The sequence below is a fragment of the Mus musculus genome, chromosome 13, assembly GCF_000001635.26.
Source record: "Mus musculus strain C57BL/6J chromosome 13, GRCm38.p6 C57BL/6J".
NCBI lineage: Eukaryota > Metazoa > Chordata > Mammalia > Rodentia > Muridae > Mus > Mus musculus.
Genome location: NC_000079.6, coordinates 40,859,220 through 40,882,278, shown reverse-complemented (window position 1 = coordinate 40,882,278; position 23,059 = coordinate 40,859,220). Strand labels below are relative to the sequence as shown.

At 44.6% G+C, this 23,059-nt stretch overlaps 1 protein-coding gene and 1 non-coding gene across 2 annotated transcripts in view; both read right to left on the bottom strand.

Moving 5' to 3' along the window:
* The window catches only part of Gcnt2 (glucosaminyl (N-acetyl) transferase 2, I-branching enzyme), a 101,125-nt gene extending 78,614 nt beyond the window's left edge, over nt 1-22,511 (bottom strand). The window contains exon 1 of the mRNA NM_023887.4: nt 21,006-22,511. Within this exon, the coding sequence (NP_076376.3) occupies nt 21,006-21,924 (919 nt within the window). The 5' untranslated portion in view covers nt 21,925-22,511. The remainder of the gene's footprint in view (nt 1-21,005) is intronic.
* Mir5124a (microRNA 5124a) lies at nt 16,417-16,488 on the bottom strand. Its single transcript, NR_039585.1, has one exon. It is a non-coding gene; the product is annotated as a microRNA 5124a (primary transcript).
* Nucleotides 22,512-23,059: the final 548 nt, after the last annotated feature.

Sequence of the window (23,059 nt, the reverse complement as noted above, 5' to 3'; positions counted from 1 at the left end):
ATTTTTTTTTTTTTTTTTACTTCTTTCTTCCCTCAACAGTCCCACTGGATCTCCTTTTACCATCGGTGAATGATATGCTAGACGGGAAAATGTTTTGTAAATTTTAAATGCCACACAATGTAGGAAAATTTGCATGAACTGAAATGATTGCTATCCTGATCATTACAGCATGATTTATTATGGAAAAATTGATGGGTGGACTGGTTGTCCCAGAGTATCAGGGGCAATCTTTACTCCTTACCAGGATACCGAAATCTTGGATGCTCTCATCACTTATGAAAAATGACTTAATAATTGCATATACCCTACGCATAGCCTCATGTATATTTTAAAATCACCTCTAGATGACTTCAAACGCCTAGTATAATGTAATTGTCATATCAAGAGCTGTCATACTTTGTTATGTAGGGAATAATGACAAGAAAAACCTCTGTACATGTACAGTGCAGTGCAATAGTTTTTTTTTTTAAGACAAAGTCTCCTGGAACCCCAACTGGCCTTGAACTTACTACGTAGCTGAGGTTTACCTTGAACCCCCGATCTTCCTGCCCCCACCTTCCAAGTACTAGGAATACAAGTGTCCACACCACCGCACCCAACTGCCAGATAACAATAGTCTTTGGGGAGAACGGCTTCTATCTGAGATCACTGAATCCATGAATTCAGAGCCACGGTACGACAGGCCAACTGTACAGGAAGAATGTGAGAAGCTGAGTATGCGGACATATGGTGGCTGCCCCTGAAATGAGAGAAAGTCCAGGTAGAAGCCAGCTACCACCTGATGCGTCTCTGATTACTACACCCACTGATTACTCTTTCCTGTGATGTGTCTGTCCTTCACAAGCCATTGGGAAGGACAACTTAATGAGCATTGCTGTGTGGAGCATCTAGTCTTTCTGAATTAGGGTGTGTGTGTCGGGAGTGGGCATGTCTAGGAAAAGGATTTTAAAAAATAAAGACGAGAACTGGTTCTGGAACTCGGTTGATAGAGCGCTTGTGGAGTCCAAAGGGAAACCTGGAAACGCATCCCTGAATTCTAGCAGTCTGGCAAATGGAGGCAGGAGGGTCTACAGGTTCAAGGTTGTCCCTTAGACTGGCCTGAGAGCCTAAGGGTGTGACTCAGTGGATAGGATGCTTATCATACAGGTATGAGGTCAGGAGGTCAGCTCCTCAGCCCAGCATAAGGAGAGCCTAGTGGACATGGCAGCCTGTCTTTAATTCTAGAATGATTCTAGGGGTGCGTTGGCTTGATAGACTGGCTGCACCTTAGAGCTGCAGGTTCAGAGAGAGACACCTGAGCAAATGAAGTGGAAAGTGATGGAGAAAAATCTTTAAGGTCAACGACCTCTGGCCTGCACATGTACCCATACACATGTAAACATGCTTGCACATGCTTGAACATCACAGACACGTGTGGTTCTGATGCCTTGACTGTGAATCCGCAAGTGAGTGCTGAAGGTCCTATTCCCCAATTGGTTCTTGATTGATCCATAAAGATACCATTGACCAATGGTTGGGCAGAAGAGGCGGGACTTCCAGGCTCCCATAGGCAGGCTAATAGACACTAATAGTCTAATGAGAGGAAAGAGGATTCACCATGCTTCCGAGGGAGAGAGAGCCACCAGCCACGTGAGATATCAGGTGGAGTGACCATTGGCTGCTTCCCCGACTGGACCTGGGGTAGCAGGTAAGAGATTAGAAACGTAACTAAGCTGAGGGCAGATTTAGGGTGCTGAGCAAGGAATAAAGAGAAGGGCACACTAACTTGAGAGGTATAGAAGAGCCCAGCCACTGAGCTGTAAGGCAAGTTTAAAGTGAGCTAATGTGTATGTGTGTCTTTCTCTGTGGATCCACGGGAACCAGGGCAGTGGCTGGTAGCGCAGTCCGCCCAGAGCTTAAAGTGGGATAGTAAAAACTACACGCTACAGATGCGCTTACCCTGTCTTGGCACAACAAACAAACAACAAACAGAGAAAACAATAGAAAAACGCCACTATAATGAAGATGTGGGACACTGATCATCTGATGGGGAACCATAATCAGTACAACTTAGAAAAATAACCCAGCAGTTTCCCTCCCAGGAACTAGCTCAGGAACGATACCTATTTATCCAAGGACATATAATTCAGTAATATCTACGGACTTGTGACTCACATACTTGACACAAAGTAAAAACCAACCAAACCTCTATTAGTGGTTATTTCACAGTGCATTGCTTAACCCCTACACTGTTGATATCCGAGGTTGAAATGCCTTCTATGGATCTGTGTGTGCAATGCGGGATGTCCAGGTGCAGACCTTTCTGTCTTCCATCCTTTAGATTCTAGTAGCATCCTCTGCCTTCGACCTTCAGCTGTGACCACCCCACATGTCTCCAGGTCCTAGTCCTTCTCTATATTTGCTAATGAGAATTCTTGCATGAAATTCAGTGGCTTGTCATAAGAAAAACTAAATCTCCTGAACATAACATTGAGCCCAAAGTGCCTGCCATGTTGTATATTTCTATGTCTATAAGGACGCAAATAGGTAAATGTCACCTGCTCCATTGAACGTGAGACTATGCACTGGGGTGCTGTGCCCAGGATTGTATAGTGAACACATCACAGTGAACTTGTATGCATCAATCCCATTCTGAAACAGACATGTGGAACTTGCTGAAAAGCATGGACTCCTTGTGCAGGCCCTCAGGTAGCTTACAGCAGGACACAAGCCTGACATCTTTGCCTTTATTTGAGTCTGCCTCCTTTGTGTTGGCTGAAGGCCCAGATGCAAGTCATTTTCCAGAACTGGTCCTCTTGAGTCACCTTGGGTCGCTGAAGCAGACACTTCTACCTCAGATGAGGACAACTTTCCACCATGACAAGGCTGCACCCTGGAGCTGAAGTAACCATCTCTCGTGAACCAGAATGACAGCTTTAGCTGATGACAACCACAGTGATGTAGATTTCTTCAGGTCACCTTGCAGAGCCAGAGAAGAGCATGGCCAGCTGGACCACACTTAGAATGGGATGACTGGGATAGCACAGCTGTGGTCCTCTGCCTTGATTCTTCCCTTGCTTAAAATTAAGTTTCATATCCGGTCCCTGGAGACTGATTTCACTGGACTCCTATACTCATTTCCCTTCCTAGTGTGGCCACTTTGTAGAAATTTCATTATCCTCCATTCATTGGCTATTTTCACCAGTATTTGGGGCCCTGTTGTGGTGCCTAGAGCACAAGATTTTGCCCCCAAAATTCAGTTACATTCCTTTCCCTAGAAAATACTTTTAAGGTTAGTAGAAGATCTAAAACTAAGTTAAGAGTAAAACCCTGTCTTAGTTATGGTTTCTATCGCTGCAATGGAAGCACTGTGACCAAAAAGCAAATTGGGGAGGAAAGGGTTCATTTGGCTTACACTTTCAGATACGTAGTTCATCATTAGAAGTCAGGACAGAAATTCAAGCAGGGCTGGTACCCGGAGGCAGAGTTGATGCAGAGACCATAGAGGGTGATGCTTACTGGTTTGCATCCCCTTGCTTGCTCAGCCTGCCTTCTTATAGAACCCAGGACCACCAGCTCAGAATGGCACCACCCACAATGGGCTGGGCCTTCCCCCCCATTGATCATTAATTGAGAAAATGACTTACAGCTGGATCTCATAGAGGCATTTCCTCAAGGGAGGCTCCTTTCTCTGTGATGACTCCAGCTAGTGTCAAGTTGATATACAAAACCAGCCAGTACAGCCCCTTTCAAATAATTAATAGTTATGGATACCACATGTCACATCATCCTCTCTGAAGGGCTGCTTCTGAAAGTAGGGACTGCTCTGAGTTTTCCTACCATGGTTCTTTTGACAGCAACCACCTCCGTCTATTATACAGACACTACCTCCTTTCCAGTGAACAATATCAAGCAGAAGAACAATTCAATCAGGAGGTTCACACTTAATCCTAAAGGACACACTGACTGCGAACAGAGGACACTGGCCCTTTAAGGCAGCTGGATTCTAGATTCTATAAGGAGGGACCTGACAGCCTGATTGTGGAACAGGAGCCAGGAAATATGAGTGATGGGACTGATCGTGGACCTTAGAGGAGATTCTAGCCCCCATTTTCCTGATATGCAGAATGCTAGGTCACTAGCAGCAGATTAACAAGCTTGAGAGTCATGGAGGATGGGACTTCAGCTCACAGTCAGCAGCTTGCTCCTGACTCAGAGTTACTCCAGAGGGTATAAAGGAGTGGCGTGTGGCCTCTGCATCATTCCATTGGTCCCCATTTTGAGCATGAATACAGAGCAGGATGGTTGCACCTCACTGAACACGACACCACACCTGTCCAGCAGCACACATAGCAAGGGTCAATAAATGATATTCCTGAAAGCACACTTGCACAGCTAGCAAAATAGAATGGGTTCATAGGAACACGGTGATGTATAGAAACCAACCAACCAGCCAACTAAAAGGATAAACCTGAGAACTTCCTCAAAACACTAGCCTGAAGAAGGCTGCCACACCTCCACCTAGACCCCATAAAGAGGAAGTCACCTAATCCTGGTAAGACAACCGCTCCCACTGATCTGTCTTTCATTGGTGTCAGGGACAGAGGCTCTGCTCCATCCTTCACAGAAGCTTGAAGCATTGCATTCCCTGCAAGGGACTCTCACTGAGCAAAACCAAGATGATTTCACGACAGAAAACAACATTTCAGATGAGTCTGTATGAAACTGAATTGGAGTTTATTAAATGATATTTTAACATAGATCTTAGGCACAAAGGTTAATAGAGAGATGCTCAAGGGGAGAATAAAAATGTTCACCACATCTGTGATGTGGGCTTTGCAAAGGGGAGTCTAAGTCAGGTTTCTTTACAAGTGGGATTTAGGTGGCTGTTGAGGTACATGTCTAAAAGATGCTAAAGGGCAACATACACACACACACACACACACACACACACTTTTCCATACATGCACACACACACCACACATACATACATCACACACATAAACACACACATGCTTTTTGTTGTTGTTGTTGTTTTGAGACAGGGTTTCCTCTGTGTAGCCTTGACTGTCCTGGAACTCACTCTGTAGACCAGGCTGGTCTCGAACTCAGAAATCCACCTGCCTCTGACTCCTGAGTGCTGGGATTAAAGGCGTGCACTACCACCTCCCGGCTAAGAAATTTTTGTGTGTGTGTGTAAACAAAGCTATCAGATGGAATTATGAAGGTAGGGTTTAGATTTAAAAATGAGAGGAGAGTACTGGGAACTTGAGGTTAAATATCAGTCAAGTCCAGTTAGCTATGGTCCTTGATAATGTCTTTTGGAAAACATTGACACTTTGTGGGCAACTTGGCCTGAAGATTCCTGACTCAGTCAGAGGTTCAGGCAGGCCTTCTTTCTAATGCACTCCCTCTGAGGTCCCACAATTGTTCCCATCTTTCTGTCCTTCTGAAGCTGACCACCTGGTGTGTGCCAGTGAGCCTCTAGGGAATTCCCAGCTGTCCTGTGGCTTCAGGTCAGCCTGGTCCCCAGTACCAATGCAGCATCCTTCAATGCAGCATCCTTCAGTTGCTATTTGTCCATCCATCTGTCTGTCCAACTGGACCTGGCCCTCAACCAATATTGCCTCCATTGTCCTGTACCTCACTGCTGCAGCTCAACTCGACCCTGAGGCATGGCTGGACTTGCAACCCAAGTAGCTTGGCTCTGTTCACCACTCGAAGCTTTCCAACCTGGGTTCACTAATGTCTTGTCTGACCATGTGCAGTGAGTTGCATTTGAGTCTGTATTAGCTGCCTCCACCTCTAGGAGGCCTCCTACAATTTCTTAAACTTGTCTGCAAGCCTCTTTAACCTTCTTCTAGTCATTGTGTAATCTACATATACCTCTCTATATAAATATAACTACTGAATGATATTTGTGTGACCTGATAATATTAAGATTAACAATTAAGAACCTGTGTCTGCCAGTGGCCGGCTATCTGCTAAAATTGGGACTACCTGGCACATTGTAGCCAAAGAAACTAACACAGAGAGAGAGAGAACCATACACACACACACACACACACACACACACACACGCAAGAATGAGTAAAATGCCATTTATTCCAATATCCCTTATCATTTCTTTCTGCACTGGCCACGTGTTAATTCTGCCTTGTATATGTGGTGCTGGGACAGGAAGAGAAATAAAGATTTGCTGAAAGGATACAGGAGCCAGCTGAAGGGCTCCAACCAGCTAGGTCTGGAACAATTGGAATAGCCAAGTAAGTAGAAATCATAATGTACTGTATGTAATCCACTGACTGAACAAGCAGCCTGAGTCTGTAGAAATCCAAATAAAACACTTGGGGATACAGGGTGGCTCTACCTTGCTACCCCATGCCAGCTAATTAACAGAGAATGAAGAATTTAAAAGAAAAACAGGATTTAGCAACTGTTAAGGTGACGCTTGTGTGACTCCAAACCCACCTGTAAGAGAATGAGATGGGACTGAGCATCTGTCGAGCAGGGCATCTAAAAAGTCTAGAATTACCTGCCTATAAAATACTAACTACCCCAATAACAAACACAAAATACTATCATTTAACTTTACAGAGGAAAAACTTGGCAGGCACCGTCTTAACCAAATGATAAAAAGGTAACGGCACCACCATAAAGTCAAATAAACACTGCAGGCCTCTGCAAGGTTGTTTCTTTAGGCCTGCTGCCCAAAAGATAAACTGAATCTGGTTATGAGGATTCTTGGACCTGTAGTTTTCAAAGATGAAAAGGTCACCCAGCGACAGAGAGAAATTGTTCCAGGTGTTAGTTAAGCACACAGCTCAAGACTGTTAGGGGATGTTTTTGTGCATGGTATATTCAGTTGTAGATTTTTGTACCCGTAGATCTGACTTTGCAGTCCGGACTTTGGTTCTGTTGTCATTATTATGAGGCATCACCTGACTCAGTATTTTGTAAAACATTGTTCTCCACCATCTTCTGATTAAAATAAAGAGCTGTAGGGGCTAGAGAGCTGGTTCAGCAGTTAAGAACACTGATTGCTCTTCCAGACATCCCGAGTTCAATTCCCTGCAACTACACGGTGGCTCACAACCATCTAGAATGGAATCTGATGCCCTCTTCTGATGTGTCTGAAGACAGCCACAGTGTACTCATATACATAAAGTAAATGAATCATTTTTTAGAAATTTAAAAAGAGCTGTGGCTGGGCAAGAAAGAATAAGGCAGAACTTCCATGCCCAGAGAGAGAGGGAGAGTCTCAGGTGACGGACCAGAGGAGTCGCTCACCACTGGGACACTAGGATGAGACTAAGATGGCAGGTTAGGGACCACATGGCTACATGGCTGGGAAGTAGGCTGGAAAGTAGTCTAAGGCCAACATTGTGGAGTTAGAATAGCCCAGAATTTCCTGGCTTAGTGCCTGAAGCTTTTAACAAACATAAAGGTCTCCACATCATTATATAGAACAAAGGAAGGCATAGAAAAGCCATACTTTTACACAAGACTCTTGGTCAAATCACAGATTTGTGTAAGCCATTGTGAGCATTGTTCAGAACCAGTGGTTCTAGAATTGGCTTTGTGGATTAATTAGTAACAAGTGTCTATTGACTATATAGGAGATCCTTTGCTAGGACACACGTGGAAATGTTCATGTAATTATAGAATCTCTCTCTCTCTCTCTCTCTCACACACACACACACACACACACACACACACACACACACACTCACATAGATAAGACTATGATGGGGCAGTGTGGCTAAATGTTACAGGCGGCACATAGGAGAAATCTATATATCTTTCAAGTGTCATCATTTTGAATAACAAAAGTTGAAACTCATTTAAGATCTTTAGACATTTTCTGGTCATTCAAGTAGTAGTACGCTCACTGATTACTTTGCTTGAGCTACAGGACCTGCTGTGTGACCGTGCACTGGGGCTTGTTAGATTAAGCAAGGCTATGCTGGCTTCCAAATCAGCTTCCTTATCTGCAAATAGAAGATAACAACAGCCGCCTCTCATTGGTTTCCTTTTCTTGTTCCTGTGACCAACCATCTGATAAGATGCAGTGGAAGGGACTGCAGAGATGGCTCAGAAGTCAAGAGCACTTGCCGCCTAGACAAGTTGCAGTTCTGTTGCTGTAGAGAGTTCTCACAACCAAGGCAAGTTATAAAAAGAAGAACTTGATTAGGGGCTTGCTTACAGTTTCAGAGGGCTAGTCCATGAACATCACGGCAGGGAGCATGGCAACAATCAGGCAAGTGTGGTGCTGGGGGAGAGGCTGACAGCTCACATTTGATCTGCAAGTTACAGGCAGAGAGACTGAGCTTTTTAAACCTCAAAGCCCACTCCCAGGGGCAATCTCCTCCAACAAGGCCACACCTCCTAATCCTTCCCAAACAGTTCTACTAACTGGGCACCAAGCATTCAAATACATGAGTCTGTAGGAGCCATTCTCATTCAAGCACCACAGTGCTCTTACAGAGGGCCCTAGCTAGTACTGTTTCCAGCACCTACATGGTAAGGTTGAATCCATCTGAAATCCCAATTCCAGGGTCTCCAAAGCTTTCTTCTGACTCTGTGGTTACCACTCCCACGAAGGCAAAACACTCATATACATAAAAACGATAACCTTTAATAACAAAAAGCGGTAAGAACCGAGTGCATCCATGTAAGGAAGAAAGGTTTATGTTGGCTTATAGTTTGAGGCAGTACAATCAATTATGAAAGAGAAGATAATGTCTCCATAGTTGCAAGAGTGAGCAGCTAGAACTCCTCAGATATTTGTGGGACAGGGTCTCCAACTGTCCTGGGCTTTGCCTGTTGCATATATTACTGGTCAGGCTGTAAGTCATTGTGTGCACATCTGCACGCACAGAGGAGACTCAGCTGTGATGTGTGAAGTACAGCATTAACTGAAGCGTCCCTTTCAGGCAGCAGCTAGCGACCAGCTTAAGCTTTTGTGCAAGTAGGAAAACAGCTGTTCATAGAGCTCTATTGCCCTGGGCCCGACAGCCTTCTGAGCAAGTCTAGGCTTCTACCTCTGCTCTCTGTATCTTGTGGACAGTGACCTACGATTACAGTTAGTTTCATTCCTAACTCTGCCTTTTCCTTGATATCCGTTATTTGTTTATGTGTGTGTGTGTGTGTGTGTGAATCTGTGTATGTGGTCATGGAGACCTGAAGGGACCTCCAGTTCTCTGGAGCTCAAGATACAGCTATTGTGATGTACCAGATTTTAGGTGCTGGGAACTGATCTTGGGTCCTCTGTAAGAGCAGCAAACGCTTCTAACCACTGAGCTATTTCTCCAGTTCTCCCTCTATCTTAACACCATCTCCCTTCACTGTTCTAGAAACCAGAAGAAACTTATACCCCTTCCTGGCTTTTGCCCAATTGGAGTAGAGAAATTGGACTTTTCACAGAGCAGGACTGAACCCTTTCGACTCACAGAAGCACCCAAAAGGAGCTTTGCATGGCTCTGTATTTGAATGGAAAAAATATACAAGGGTGAGTGGTCATTCTTCACCAGGAATGGAAGGAGGTTGGAACTGTCTGTCGCTCTGTCTGTCTCTCTGCCTCTCCCTCTCTGTCTCTCTCTCCATGGCTGTCCTAGAACTTGTTCTGTAGACCAGTTGGCGAACCTTGAACTCGGAGATCTGCCTGCCTCTGACTTCTGAGTGCACCACCAAGAGAAAACCACTACCCCTGGCCCTAGAAGGGAGGTTAGAATTGTAACCATTGCAGGAATCTGAAATCGACTTCATTCCTAAGATGGAAAACTAGGAAGAGAGATATTTGTGACTCTACAAAATAAAGCAAATGTCTGTGGAAAGCTATCAGACATTGTCTCAAAATTAACAAGCTAAGTTACATAAGTGTTGTCAAAGCAGAACGGCTAAGAAAGTGTGCCTGGGTGTTGTGGCACATGCTTGCTCTTCAAGCATATAGGAGATGGTGGCAGGAACATCAGAAATTTAAGGCCAACCTTAACTATGTAGTGAGTTTGAGGCCAGCTGGAGCTGCATGAGAACTTGTCAGAAAGAAAGAAAGAAAGAAAGAAAGAAAGAAAGAAAGGAAGAAAGGAAGGAAGGAAGGAAGAGAAAGAGAGAAAGAAAGAAAGAGAAAGGAAGAAAGAAAGAAAAGAAAGAGAGAGAGAAAGAAAGAAAGGAAGAAAGAAAGAAAGAAAGAAAGAAAGAAAGAAAGAAAGAAAGAAAGAAAGAAAGAAAGAAAGAAATCAAAGCAAATATTAACACACAGAAAAGAGAAAACTGTAGTAGGCAGACAGACCAAGAGACGAAGGAAACCAAATAGCAAAAGCTGCAAACACTGCCTAAAATCCCAGGTCAGGCCTGAGCTCCGGGCTCAGGAGCTGCAATTAGGAGGAGACTGGGGACAGGTTCTTATGGGAAGGGGTGGGGGGCAGGCTGCACTCTGTCTACATCCAATGCACAGAAAGGGGCCTGATCACAGTAACTACACACTCTGTCTACATCCAACGCCCTGCTTTGTTTCTTTTTTAACTTATTTTAATTTAATTACCTGGTTAGGCAGAAACTTAAATTCACCCTTTACTCTATTATGTTGGACAACTAATTTCCTTCTCCCTCTTTCCCTGTTCCCTCCTTCCCTCCCTCCCTCCATTCCTTCCTCCCTCCCTCCCTCCCTATCTCCCTCCCCTTCCCCTTTTCAAGTTGTTCAGGCTGCCCTTGAGTTCTCTTTCAGCTTCTGTCTATAAATTAGCTGGGACTCTAGGTGTGTGCCACCACATTCAGCGTGACAATTTCATTTTGTTATAGATTACTCCCCACGTCTCCCCGTTTTTGTTTGTTTGTTTTGTTCGAGACAGGATTTCTCTGTGTAGCCCTGGCTCTCTTGGAACTCTCTATAGACCATGCTGGCTTCGAACTCACAAAGATCTCCCTCACAAATGCTGGGATTAAAGGCATGAGCCATCACTGCCTGGTCTGAATTTAATTTTTAACAGAAATGTAGCCATATCTGGGGTCTGGGGTGAAGTTTGGCAGTAAGCCCCTATCTTTTGTGTGTGAGGTCCTGGGTTCCACTGCAAAGGTTTGAAAATGTGTTGAACAGAGCGTTACCATATGGATCAGCAACTCCACTCTTGTTCTCTATTTACTAAGAAGATATGAAAGCATGCATCCCCAAAAGTTGTTCAGCAATGTCCATAGCAGTATGGGTCTTTGGAGATAAAAACAGGGACATCCCGAGTGTTTGTCAGCAAACCAAGGGACACACAAATCCCTGCAGCCCTGCAGCCAGCTCCCCTGCAGCTCCCCTGCTGCTCCCCTGCTGTGAAGCAGAGGAGGAAGAAGGAACAGATTCAAGCTCCAACATGGATGAACATAAAACCACGCCTGGGTGACAGGGCTCCCACTCAAAGGCGCCCCAGCTGTATGCTTCCATTCACACACAACTCTCAGAAGATGAGATCCAACACGGGGACTGGGATGGGAAGTGTCTGTCAGAGGGTCGGATTACAAGTGGGAACCATTATACCTGACTAGGTTTCCTTTGGAGGGGGCTTTATTCTGTTTTCAGGAAGGGCCACCCTAAGTAGCCCTGGCTGGCTTGAAACTCACTAGGCAGACCAGGCTAGCCTCGAGTTCATGGTGATTCTCTGGCAACACAGAAGTCACAGAGGCAGAAAATCCTTGTATCTAAGGGAGCCCTAAACCACTGCCCTGCAGGGAGGAGCAGTAAAGAGTGAGGAGTTGGGTGGGGGGTGGGGGTGGGGAGATGGGGAGGGGTGGAGGGGACAAGCTCATTTGGGCTCAGTTCTCAGTACAGAATAGTTAATAATTCTAATAATAATAGTAATAATTATAATAATAATAATTGCCCTTTTTTTCCAAAGCAAAGAAGGACTAAGTGTAGAGCTGGCAGAGTGGTTTCTCTGGGAACAGCAGTTACTCAGGATTTCAAGTTGGAGCCAAACTACCCACTTGGACTACATTTTCTGGATATTTTAAATCGAAGCCTCCCTCACAGGGCCAAAATCACTCAGGCAAATTCCAGCAATGCTTTTTTTTTTTTTTTCCCCATCCTCCCCACTTTCCTAGACAGGAACGAAAAGCACATAACTTCACTCTTCAGATCCATGAAGAGGGTCGTTTGCCCTGAGCGGTCTGATGATGACTGAGAAGTCCCATGGGTCACCCACACTCCCAGGAGTGTTTTCTGAATGGTATCACACAGGTAGCAAAGGGCACACCCTTAGAAGAAGCCCGTGGGGGGCGAGGGCATGGGAAGATAGGACTCATTCCTATTTAAAAAACAAAACAAAACAAAACAAAACAAAAAACAAACAAACAAACAAAAAACCCACTTGGGCCAGAACTGAAAAATCCATTAGATAAACTTTCTGCAAGAAAAGGGAAAAAGCTGGGCAGTGGTGGCGCACACTTGGGAGGCAGAGGCAGGTGGATTTCTGAGTTCGAGGCCAGCCTGGTCTACAAAGTGAGTTCCAGGACAGCCAGGACTATACAGAGAAACCCTGTCTTGAAAAAAAAAAAAAAAAGAAAAGAAAAAACAAAACAAAACAAAACAAAAAAAAGGGAAAAAAATACGTCTGTAGACAATATTTCTAAGATGAAAGTAACAGTTCAATTGTCTCTGGGTGCCCGTGGAGCTCTGCATCCCTCTTGTAGTTACCAGAGTCAGCAGATTCTCAGATCCCTTCTATACCTTGGCATAGTAACCCACCCAGAGCCTAAACATCCTTTGCAGACTTTAAACCAGTTCCAGACGATTTTAAATACCTAATACAGTGTAAAAGCAGTGTAAGGTGTTTATATGATTGTACCGTACCGTGTGGGCCCTAGACTCTAGGGAGTACTAAGAAGGAAAGGCCAGGAGGCTGTTTCTCTGCTGTTGCCTGGTTTCCACCTGAGATTAGTTGAATTGTTTGGGCTGCAAAGCAAGCCTGCCCAGAGGAGTGATGGATCTCCTCCACCCTAATCATGTTCCTCATTCCACAAGCTTTTGGTACCGGTCGGGCTGAGGAGGTTAGAACAAAGTGTAGAAGTGTGGTCGCAGCCATTCAGTTTACGGCCCTCACATCCGGTGTGGGCAGGCCACACAGGAACCTATTGTAGGAGGAACTGAGATAGATTTACACAATGGAATGGAGGTGTCAAGAGGAGGGGGGAGGCGGCACAAGGAGGCGAGGGGGCGAGGCAGGGCGGGGCGGGGCGGGGGCTGGTTCTGGGAACAGAGAAAGGAATGGAGAGGTGACTCTGGCTGACTTTCAAGGGCAGCTGGTTGGAATGAACAGCAAAGATAAAGAGCATTCCTTAAAGGGAGAACCGAATGAACAAGGGTGTGGCAAACGGGTAAGAGTTTGTCTCTGGGAAGCAGAGAGAGGCTTTGCCCAGCTCCCAAAGTGCTTGCTACTCCTGGAGAGAAAAAAACAAAACAAAAACAAAAAACCAAGACCAGACGCCTGTGTCACCCCAGTGACCACATTCCCCTTCCTAATCACGAACTTAACCTAACGCCTCCATACCAAACATGTGTGCGCATTGTTTTTTCCTTAATCTTACCAAGAAGTTTTCGAATAGCAATATGAAACTCTCAAGAGCCAACAGTAAGAAATCCATGCTTGCCAGGCCGTGGTGGCCCACGCCTTTAATCCCGGTATTCTGGAGGCAGGGGTAGGCAGATCTCTTGAGTTAGAGGCCAGACAGGTTTACCGAACAAGTTCTTGAACAGCCAGAGCCACACAGAGAAACCCTGCCTCAACAAAACAAAACAAAACAAAACAAAACAAAACAAAACAAAACAACAATAAAAACTAAACAACAATGAAGAAGAAAGAGAAAAGAGAAAAAAAATCCATGTCTGCCCCCCTTTCTCTCTTAGCATCAAATGAGTTCCTACAACCGGCCAGGGTCAGTTTGGATACTGTTTAACCCTTCTTCTATCAGCCTTACAAAGAGATATTTCATCCTCAGAATCTGAGAAAGGGATTAAGCTCAGAGAAACTAAGTATCTTGCTTGAAGATCAACAGACTCTTAATGGTAGAGGCAGGCTTTAAGCCATTGTTATTGTGTAGCTCAGTGGTAGAGCAGTTGCCTGGCATGTGTGAGAACTGTGTGTCACTTTCAGCAGTACAACAGTGGTGGTGGTGATGATGGTGGTGGTGGTGGTAGTGATGATATGCCACCAATAAGTACCATCTAACTGGACAGAGTAAGCAGATGTGTAGGTTGTCTATGGAACCCACTCCATAGTCCTCATAAAGTCTAAAATGCATTTCAATTGGCAGCAGTGGCTCTGGTCCCTAACTCTCAGTTTCTTCCTTTTCTTCCATGTATTTTTTTAAGTTAATTTTTTGTAAAAAAATTAATCCATTTAGTATGTCTATATAGGTGGATCCTGGGAATTGAACTCAGGTCAACAGGTTTGGTGGTGTGTGCCTTTCCCCACTAAGCCATGTTGTTCGGTCTTCCAGCCTACCTACTTTCTTTCTTTCTTTCTTTCTTTCTTTCTTTCTTTCTTTCTTTCTTTCTTTCTTTCTTTTTTCTTTCTTTCTTTCTTTCTTTCTCTTTCTTCTTCTTCTTCTTCTTCTTCTTCTTCTTCTTCTTCTTCTTCTTCCTTCCTCCTTTCCTCCCTTTTCTTCTCCCTCCTCCTCCTCCTCCTCCTCCTCCTCCTCCTCCTCCTCCTCCTTCTTCTTCTACTTTTTATAAATCTTTTTAAGATTTTATTTATTATTATATGTAAGTACACTGTAGCTATCTTCAGACACACCAGAAGAGGAGGTCAGATCTCATTACGGATGGTTGTGAGCCACCATGTGGTTGCTGGGAATTGAACTCAGGACCCTCTGGAAGAGCAGTCTGTGCTCTTAACCACTGAGCCATCTCTCCAGCACCCAGTCTACTTTCAGTCTCTTCATGATAATATTAAGATAGGTCACTGAGGGAAGAAATGCTTGGTTTAAAAGAAAGAAGGAAGCCAGGCAGTGGTGGCTCACACCTTTAATCCCAGCACTTGGGAGGCAGAGGCAGGCAGATTTCTGAGTTCGAGGCCAGCCTGGTCTACAGAGTGAGTTCCAGGACAGCCAGGGCTACACAGAGAAACCCTGTCTTGAAAAACAGAAAGAAAGAAAGAAGGAGGAAGAGAGGGGGGAGGGAGGAAGGAAAGCTTGGTGTAATGGAACAGGCCTTTAATTCCAGCTCTCAGAAGCAGGTGGATCTCCATGAGTTCGAGGCCAACTTGGTCTACAGAACCAGTTCCAGGACAGCCAGGGCACAGAGAAACCTTGTGTCAAAGAACCAATTAATAGATTCATTAATTAATCAATTAATTAATAGAAGAAGAAAGAAAGAAGGAAGAAATTGCTGCTTACAATGAAATATACAAATCACCTCGTGTCTCTGTTTGAGCCTTTGAGACCCTAAAAGGTGAAAGGGCCAACAGGATCCCTAGTGTTCAACCTGCTTCATTTTCTTCGTGTTCCTGTGGGTGAGACTACACAGGCGTGTGAGGCATTCTTGGTGGGATTCCTTAGGTGTTGTCTAGCTGGTCCTTTTTAAAACAAGGTCTCTTATTGGCCTGAATTCCAGCCGAGTATTTAAGTGGGCTCCCCAGGGAGCCCCCCCATCAGCACTGAGGTTTGTGTGGATGGTCTTTTGGGGTGCCCCTAGGCAGGAATCTGGCCTTAGGCCATGATAAGGAAGTAAGTCTCCACGAGAATCTAACTTTAGGCTACAATAGGGAAGTGGGGTTAAGGCAGGAATTTTAATCTTAGGGTGCAACAAAAGAAGTAAACTTCAGGCAAGATTTGGGGCTTGGACTGGGAAGTGGGCTCAAGTATTTTGGTCATTATAACAAGCCCTTTTAAACAACTGTCATGGCAGTAATTCCCGGACTTTGCTTACTGCCTTGTTATTTCCTTATTGTACTGCTTGCCTTCAATACTTGCATGTAATTAAAATGGTATAAAAAGTGGATTGGGAAAATTAAATTTGCCTTCAGTCTCAGAATTGACCAGGGTCATGCTACAATGTTGTCTAACTGTCTTTTTTCTTTTTAATCCTCACTCCTGCGCTGGAGAACCTGTTGATTGACTGAGTGGGCTTGGTCAGGTTTGCCAGTGTGCCCCACAACTGCCTTTAAATAGCAAAGACGTGTTTCTGGGGATAGAACTCTGGTCTTGGTGTTTGCAAGGCAAGGACTTTACTGCCTGATATATCTCTGAGACTACCTCAACCCATTTTCCCCGGCAGTGAATGTGGACCCACAAAATGTAGGCAAGTCATTTCAACTATCCATTGGGATAATTTTAAACAAAATTTTAGTTTGTTGTTTTGTGGGTGGGCATTTGGTGTGTGTGTGTACAGCTGTGCACCACACTTGTACAATCCCCTGGAGCTAGAGTTACAGATTGCTGTGAGCCACCATATAGGTGCTAGAAATTGAACTTGGGTCCTCTGCAAGAACAAGTGCTCAAATGCTCTTAGTCACTGGACCCACCTTTCTAGTCCCCATCAATTTCTGACATAGGAAAATAACAATTAAAAAAATAATTAATTAAAATGTCAAAACCTCTGGTAGTCTTCAATTCTGTTGGTTCACTTTTTATGTTGTAACTTCCTGCGACTAAGACCCTCATTATCGTCGCTTAAAATGTAGTGAGTGAACGTCTCTGTGCCTTGAGTCCTGTCAGTATCTGACATCGGGATGACACAGGTGTGAATTGTACTCTCGCAAGAAAACTAGGAAATAATTCTGTACCTCAGCTAGGGAAGGAGGAAAAAGGAAGTGGCTTATAGGGTGTGCAGGACCACAGACTATCATGGAACAAAGCCAGAGGCCAGCAAAGGGGAGAATAGAGTAAGGTAAGGCATTCAAGACACAGTGAACCCCTTTCTCTTTATAAAATTTATAAAGAAATGATGACACTCGTTTCCTTGGTAACCTACCTACATAACAGGTGAGTGAAGTCTGCAGGAACCTTGGTTCCCTCTTAAGAGACTGTGTACTTATAAAAAACTCACGGGTGAAGGCCAGACTGGTGGCATATGCCTTTAGTCCCAGCCCTTTGAAGGCAGAGGTAGGAAAATCTTTATGTTCAAGGCCCAGCCTGGTATATGTAGGTGAGCTCCAGATTAGCCAGAGTTATATAGTGAGACACTGTCTCAAAAAACAAAACAAAACAAAACAAACAAACAAACCAACAAAACAAACCCACAAACGAGCTCATGGGTCTTCTAACTAACTGGTCCCCTTTCTCATACATATACGAAACAGAGATCATTTAAGCTCAACTAGTAGTAAAATGTATCCCCTACCCCCGATTGATTGATTTTTCTCTCATACAGCTCTGGCCATAGACTCAGTGATCTCAAAAATTTCATGAGCCCAATTGGTTTGGGAAGCATAAGTTTCCTATGGATGTAAGCTCTCAGGTACATTATAGGCCACAAATGAGCCACATTCCCTAGACTACTGTGGTTCAGATCCGTTTCCTGCTTCCATCACTTAAAGCTTGGGTCCTGGCACCTGCGCTCAAGGAGTGCACCAGTCTCAATGGATTACAACATGGGCAGCGCTTAAGATAAAAATACAGTAAGCCAGCCATGTCCAGGATCCAGGAGAGAGACTATGGGATAAAACAGGGCGGGTCCAGAGTCTGGCCTAGAGGTCAATGGAACCTGGAAACAGGTAGAGCCTGTTCTCCAGGCTCACCATCACCAAACTCTCCCCGAACCCGAACCCCCTTTTCAGGCCCTGTGCTAGTTTGGAACTGAAACATCTTTGCAAAAACTCAAGTGTTTCAAGGCTTTGTTCCTAAGGCAGCGGTGTTCATGCGTGGGGCCTTTGGGAAGAGATCAAATCATGGGGGCTTTGACCTCAGCAATGGCTTCACAGCGGCATCAGTTTGGAAGATGGTGGAAATGTCAGGAGGTGAAACCTAGGTGGAGAAAGGTCCCTGAAGGACAGCTTTTGTCCGTGACCTATCCTCTCCTAGGCTTTGCTTCCCAATAACTGTGAAGCCACTGACCAGGAATGTCTAAGTAGGCAAGATTCAACTTACCTGGCAGTTTCAGACGTTTTAGCCCACAGTCGCTTGGAGGAGAAAGAGGAAGAGGAGGAGAAAGAGAAAGAGGAGGAGGATGAGGAGGAGAGACAACAATATACTTAGGGGCTCCCACCTGTTTTTGAGGCCTGCTTCTTTTAACTCAGTACATCACCATCTTTCTGTTCTAAGATCACAGCCCCAGCAGTAGAGCTCTGCTCGCTCATTCCAATGTAAACTCAGTTCTTTTAAGCTCCAAGGAAGATCATATGCATATCACAGGTTGAATTTACAAACTACAGAAACTCTAATCTGATCAGAATGTTGACCACAGCTACCTGTGCCCCTCTTTAGACAGGGTCTCATTATGTAGCTCAGGCTGGCTTATAACTCATTATATAGACCAGGCTGGTCTTGAACTCACAGAGATTCACCTACCTCTGCCTCCTGAACTCTGGAATTAAAGGTGTTGCTTTTCATGAACCGTGTCTCAACTGTTATTTCGAACTGAATTAAAATAGAACTGACTGAATCCACTGTAAACAATTTGAGATTGGTCGACTCATCTGGAACTTGTGTTGAAGAAGGTAGAGATCATTCAGGAACAGCAGATACCCAATAGAAAATAGGATTGGAAAGATGAGTCTCAGAGCTGGGCAGTGCTGGCACATGCCTTTATTTCTAGCACACAGGAGTTAGCGGCAGGCAGATCTCTGAGTTCGAGGCCAGCCTGGTTTACAAAGCAAGTTCCAGGACAGCCAGGACTACACAGGGAAACTTTGTTTCAAAAAAAAAAAAAAAAAAACAAAAACAAAACAAAAACAAAAACAAAACAAAACAAAACAAAACAAAACAAAACACAAAAAGAGCAGGCTCAGGAGTCTCGGGTTATTAATCACTTAATCACTGTGTCTTCACTACTGAGAGCAGAACCGGGAGTCTAATCGTTTCAAATGTCTTTTTCTCTGCAGAGGAGGCCCTGGTCTAGAACTCCTTCAGGTTGTTGTCGGTGTTTCTAACCCAATTCCAGGAAAAAACAGCCTAGGCTGGCCTTGAACTCTTGGCCTCACTTAGCATGACCTTGAGTTCCTGGTCCTTCGCACCCAAATGCTGGGATTTTAGGCATGGGCCATGATGATCAACCTGCTTCCCGTTTTAAAAGCCGGGAACGGGGGCAAACATACCCGTCACCACTCAAATATTATTAATACTATTGAGTTTTAATTTTATTTCCCATTTCTAATAAATATTTAGTTCTTAACTTTAATTATATGTATGGGTGCACTATCTGTGTGTGAGTGAGGTGTACATGGGTACCAGAAAAGGGCATCAGATCCCCAGCAGTTATGGATAGCTATGAGCCACCTAATGTGCCAGGATCTGAACTAGGGTCCTCTGCAAGAGCAGTTTGAGCTCTTAATTGCTGAGCCATCCTTCCAACGCCATAATGACTGTCTGTCTGTCTGTTCATATGGCCAGAATCTCACTGTCGTCCTGGATGGCCAGGTGCTCATTATGTAGACCGGGCTGTCCTTGAATATAAAGAACTCTGCTTGCTCACCACCACCACCCCCCAAATCCTGGGATTAATGATGTGTGTCACCTTTCCCTGCCTCATAATGGTGTTAATTTAAAATAGGTACTAGGTTTAAAGAAAACATCCATCTAGGATGGGTCTTTGGTCCCAGAGTTGGGTAGATCAGCAAAACCAAACCACACAAGCAAGATTCACCCTGACTCTGCCAAGCCATTTCCCCATCAGCTATAAAACAGTCTTGAGCCCTACCTCCCAGTCTGTGAGGAGAATTTCTGTGACTTTTTTTTTCTTTTCTTGACTTTAACAGCAATGGAATATACATACAAAATGGAAAGAAAGTACTTAGTCCTTTATATAAGGTGGAATCTGTCACTTGTAGCTACATGGATGAATCAGGAAGATATTGTGCAAACGGAACAAAGCCAAACACTGAAAGGCAAAACACTACGATCTCATGAATACCTGGACCCTATGCAAAGCAATGATGGCGGAAAAAGGAGTTGCTAAGAGAGTGGACTGGGGTCTGTGGGGAGGGAATAGACAGTGGCTGACCAAAGGGTACAAAATTCCAGACAGACAGAGGACTAGGCCAGAGAGTACCACACAGCAGGGTGACTGTACTTCACGAAGACAGTAATTTTCATGAGACCTGCAACCCCAAGAAAGTGACAGGCAAGCAAGGTAAGCTAAGTAGCTTGTCAGTCATTCCATCCTGCTTGCTAGCATCAAAGCACATTGTATTCACCATGGTTTATACATAAAACTAGTAATTAAAAAAATCAACAAATAAATATTCCACATTCAAAAGCTACCACTTGCAACTGCCAAGATATATTTTTAAAATTATTTTATTTATTTTATGTATATGAGTACTCTGTAGCTGTCTTCAGACACACCAGAAGAGGCCATCAGATCCCATTACAGTTGGTTGTGAGCCACCATGTGGTTGCTGGGATTTGAACTCAGGACCTCTGGAAGAACAGTCAGTGCTCTTAACCACTGAGCTATCTCTCCAGCCCTAAATGTTTATTATGTCAAATTACTTTTTTTTTTTACCACAGGGCACAGTGTCACATGCCATTAATCCCAGCACTCAAGAGGCAGAGGGAGTTGGATCTCCAAGTTAGAGGCCAGACAATTCTACAGAATGTATTCCAGAACAAAACAGCCAGAGCTGTACAGAGAAAGCTTGTCTTGAAAAAGATAAAATTTACCACTTTTTGAGGAGCTTATTCAGCATCGATATGTCGTATATATTAATGAAAATGAAGACAGACACAGAGGCTCATCTGAAATCTCTGTAATCCCAGATATCCAGAAAGTCATGACAACTCGGGAGTTCCAGGATAGCCTGGGCTGAGCACAGTAAGACAAAGTCTCTTTAAAAAATTAATAGCATTGAGACAAAGATTTCATTGTAAGAGAAACAAAATATACATACCAGGGATCCTATTGAGTGTCACCCAGAAGTGCTCATCAGGACTATACGTGTCCTTGGACCAGGAGATTAAGTCTACTGAACGCTGGTCTTTGAGGACAAAGTTAGCAAATTCCCGTGTGAGAGCCACATAAGCAGTGCCAAAGTAAATGGTCAGGTTGTGAGGTGGGGGAGCTTTTAATCTTGCTGTATTGTGCACGTAGGGATTTTTATGGTCTAACAGCTCCTGGTGGACGTACTTGGTTCTTCCAACTGCATGTGCAGGAGGCAGCACCCCTGGGGTGAGGTTCTTCCCAATAAACCGTTTCAGGTACTGAACTATTTCTTTGTTGGTTTTCAGAGGAAAGTCCTGCCCGCAGGTGTTGAGGACATATTTCCAGGGGATCTTGGAGGCCACCAGATCTTTCATGCAGTTCAGATCAGCTTGGAGCCGGGAGAAGCCACCATAGACCACCGGCTCCATCCTAGAGGCCAGGAAGGCATTGGGGAAACAGCTTAGTAACTGCCGCACCTCTTCTTTGAAGGTGTCTGTCGCCTTACTATCCACGTGCACACAGTAGACGTTCTGGGGCATGTAAATGGCCCTGAAGAGTCTCTCGAAAGTGTCATAATCTTTGTGGATAGTAAGTGTGAAAGCCAGAGGGAAGCGGGCTTCTTCTTCAGAGAGAGTCTCTGTTATGTAGTGGTTTTGAATCTTGTACTCGGGGCAGGTGAAGTTTTCCAGGGTGGTTTTCCGTGCGCTGTCCGCTGTATAAAAACTCTCCCCACTGAACATCTGCAAGCAGACTTCCGCTAAGACTGAAATATTGGAAACCGCCCTCGGGAAATGATAGTTCTTCCATAATTTTCTATCGTACATAAACATAAGCATCAAGGCAGCAATGAGAGATAGGCTGAAAAGACTGTACTTCCAAGAGCCCATCTTCCCAAAGCAGGAAATGAGCCAAGTGTCTTCAGAGACAGAATTGGAGCAAAGCTTCCTTTAACTTACGTTTTCCCCAGGTCCCAGTATCATCCCGCACGGATGTACCATCCCGCACGGATGAGGCTCTGATGAGCAAAGCTCCTTGGCTCGTTCTTCTCTCCCTTCCCTTTTCTTAGCTTGTTTCTGTTTCCTTTTTTTCATTGACAGACTTCCGAAGCAGATCCATTGCCCAGCCTCCAAGTAACTTATAACCAATTACGACGCAAAAATGCCCCACCCCAGGGAGGTTCCAGAGGCCAATGACCCTACCTGTCCTCGCGGGAAAATCTCTATCAGTGACCTTTCGGCCAGGCATCGCTCTGGAACTCGAAACCAAGCCTCGTCTTCTCCCAGTGGAAGGCTGTTAACTGTGCCTGCTGCCTGGCTTCCTGTTAATCATTGCATTCAAATGACTCGGTTTGTTTGCTTAACCAGCTCTGTCCCAGCTGAAAGCTTCAATTCGGAACATGTGAATACTGCCTGGAGAGAGACTGTGTCAATAAAACACGACGTGCTTGACAATAAATTGCTTTACCCGGCCTTTTTCCACCCGTACTCCCCACCCCCCTTTGTACCAGCTGGGTATGCTTTAAAGCAAGGCGGATGACTAACTGTTGTGCCAAATTCTTTCCAGGGCTTAATTTTCTGCACTGCTAGGGAAGTCCTTAAAAAGGCATATTAACTACTATGAGAACATCACCATTTAACTCCCTGGATGAAGCAACTGAAACACTCGACATAAAGGCTAGTTGTTTAAAAATATCCCGGAAAGACCGGCAGCTTCTCACCAACCCCAAATTCCATGGAGGCTACAGTTACGAAATGTCAAGTTTGTTTCATGTTTTCCCCACTTAGGATACAGGCAGAGTGCTATGATGCCCAGAGAAGTAAGGGAGAGGAGACAAGTCAGGTTTAAATATTAGACATAGAGATTCCCAGATTCGGAAGCTTCGGTTACTTATTTATTGCCCAGACTGACCTCTAATGACTGACCACAATTGAGTTTTCTACCCTGGCCTCTTCGGTTTTGCTGGGGAAACTGAGGCTCCCTTTGGAGGTTCTTAGTCTCAATCATACACGAAATTAGAAATGG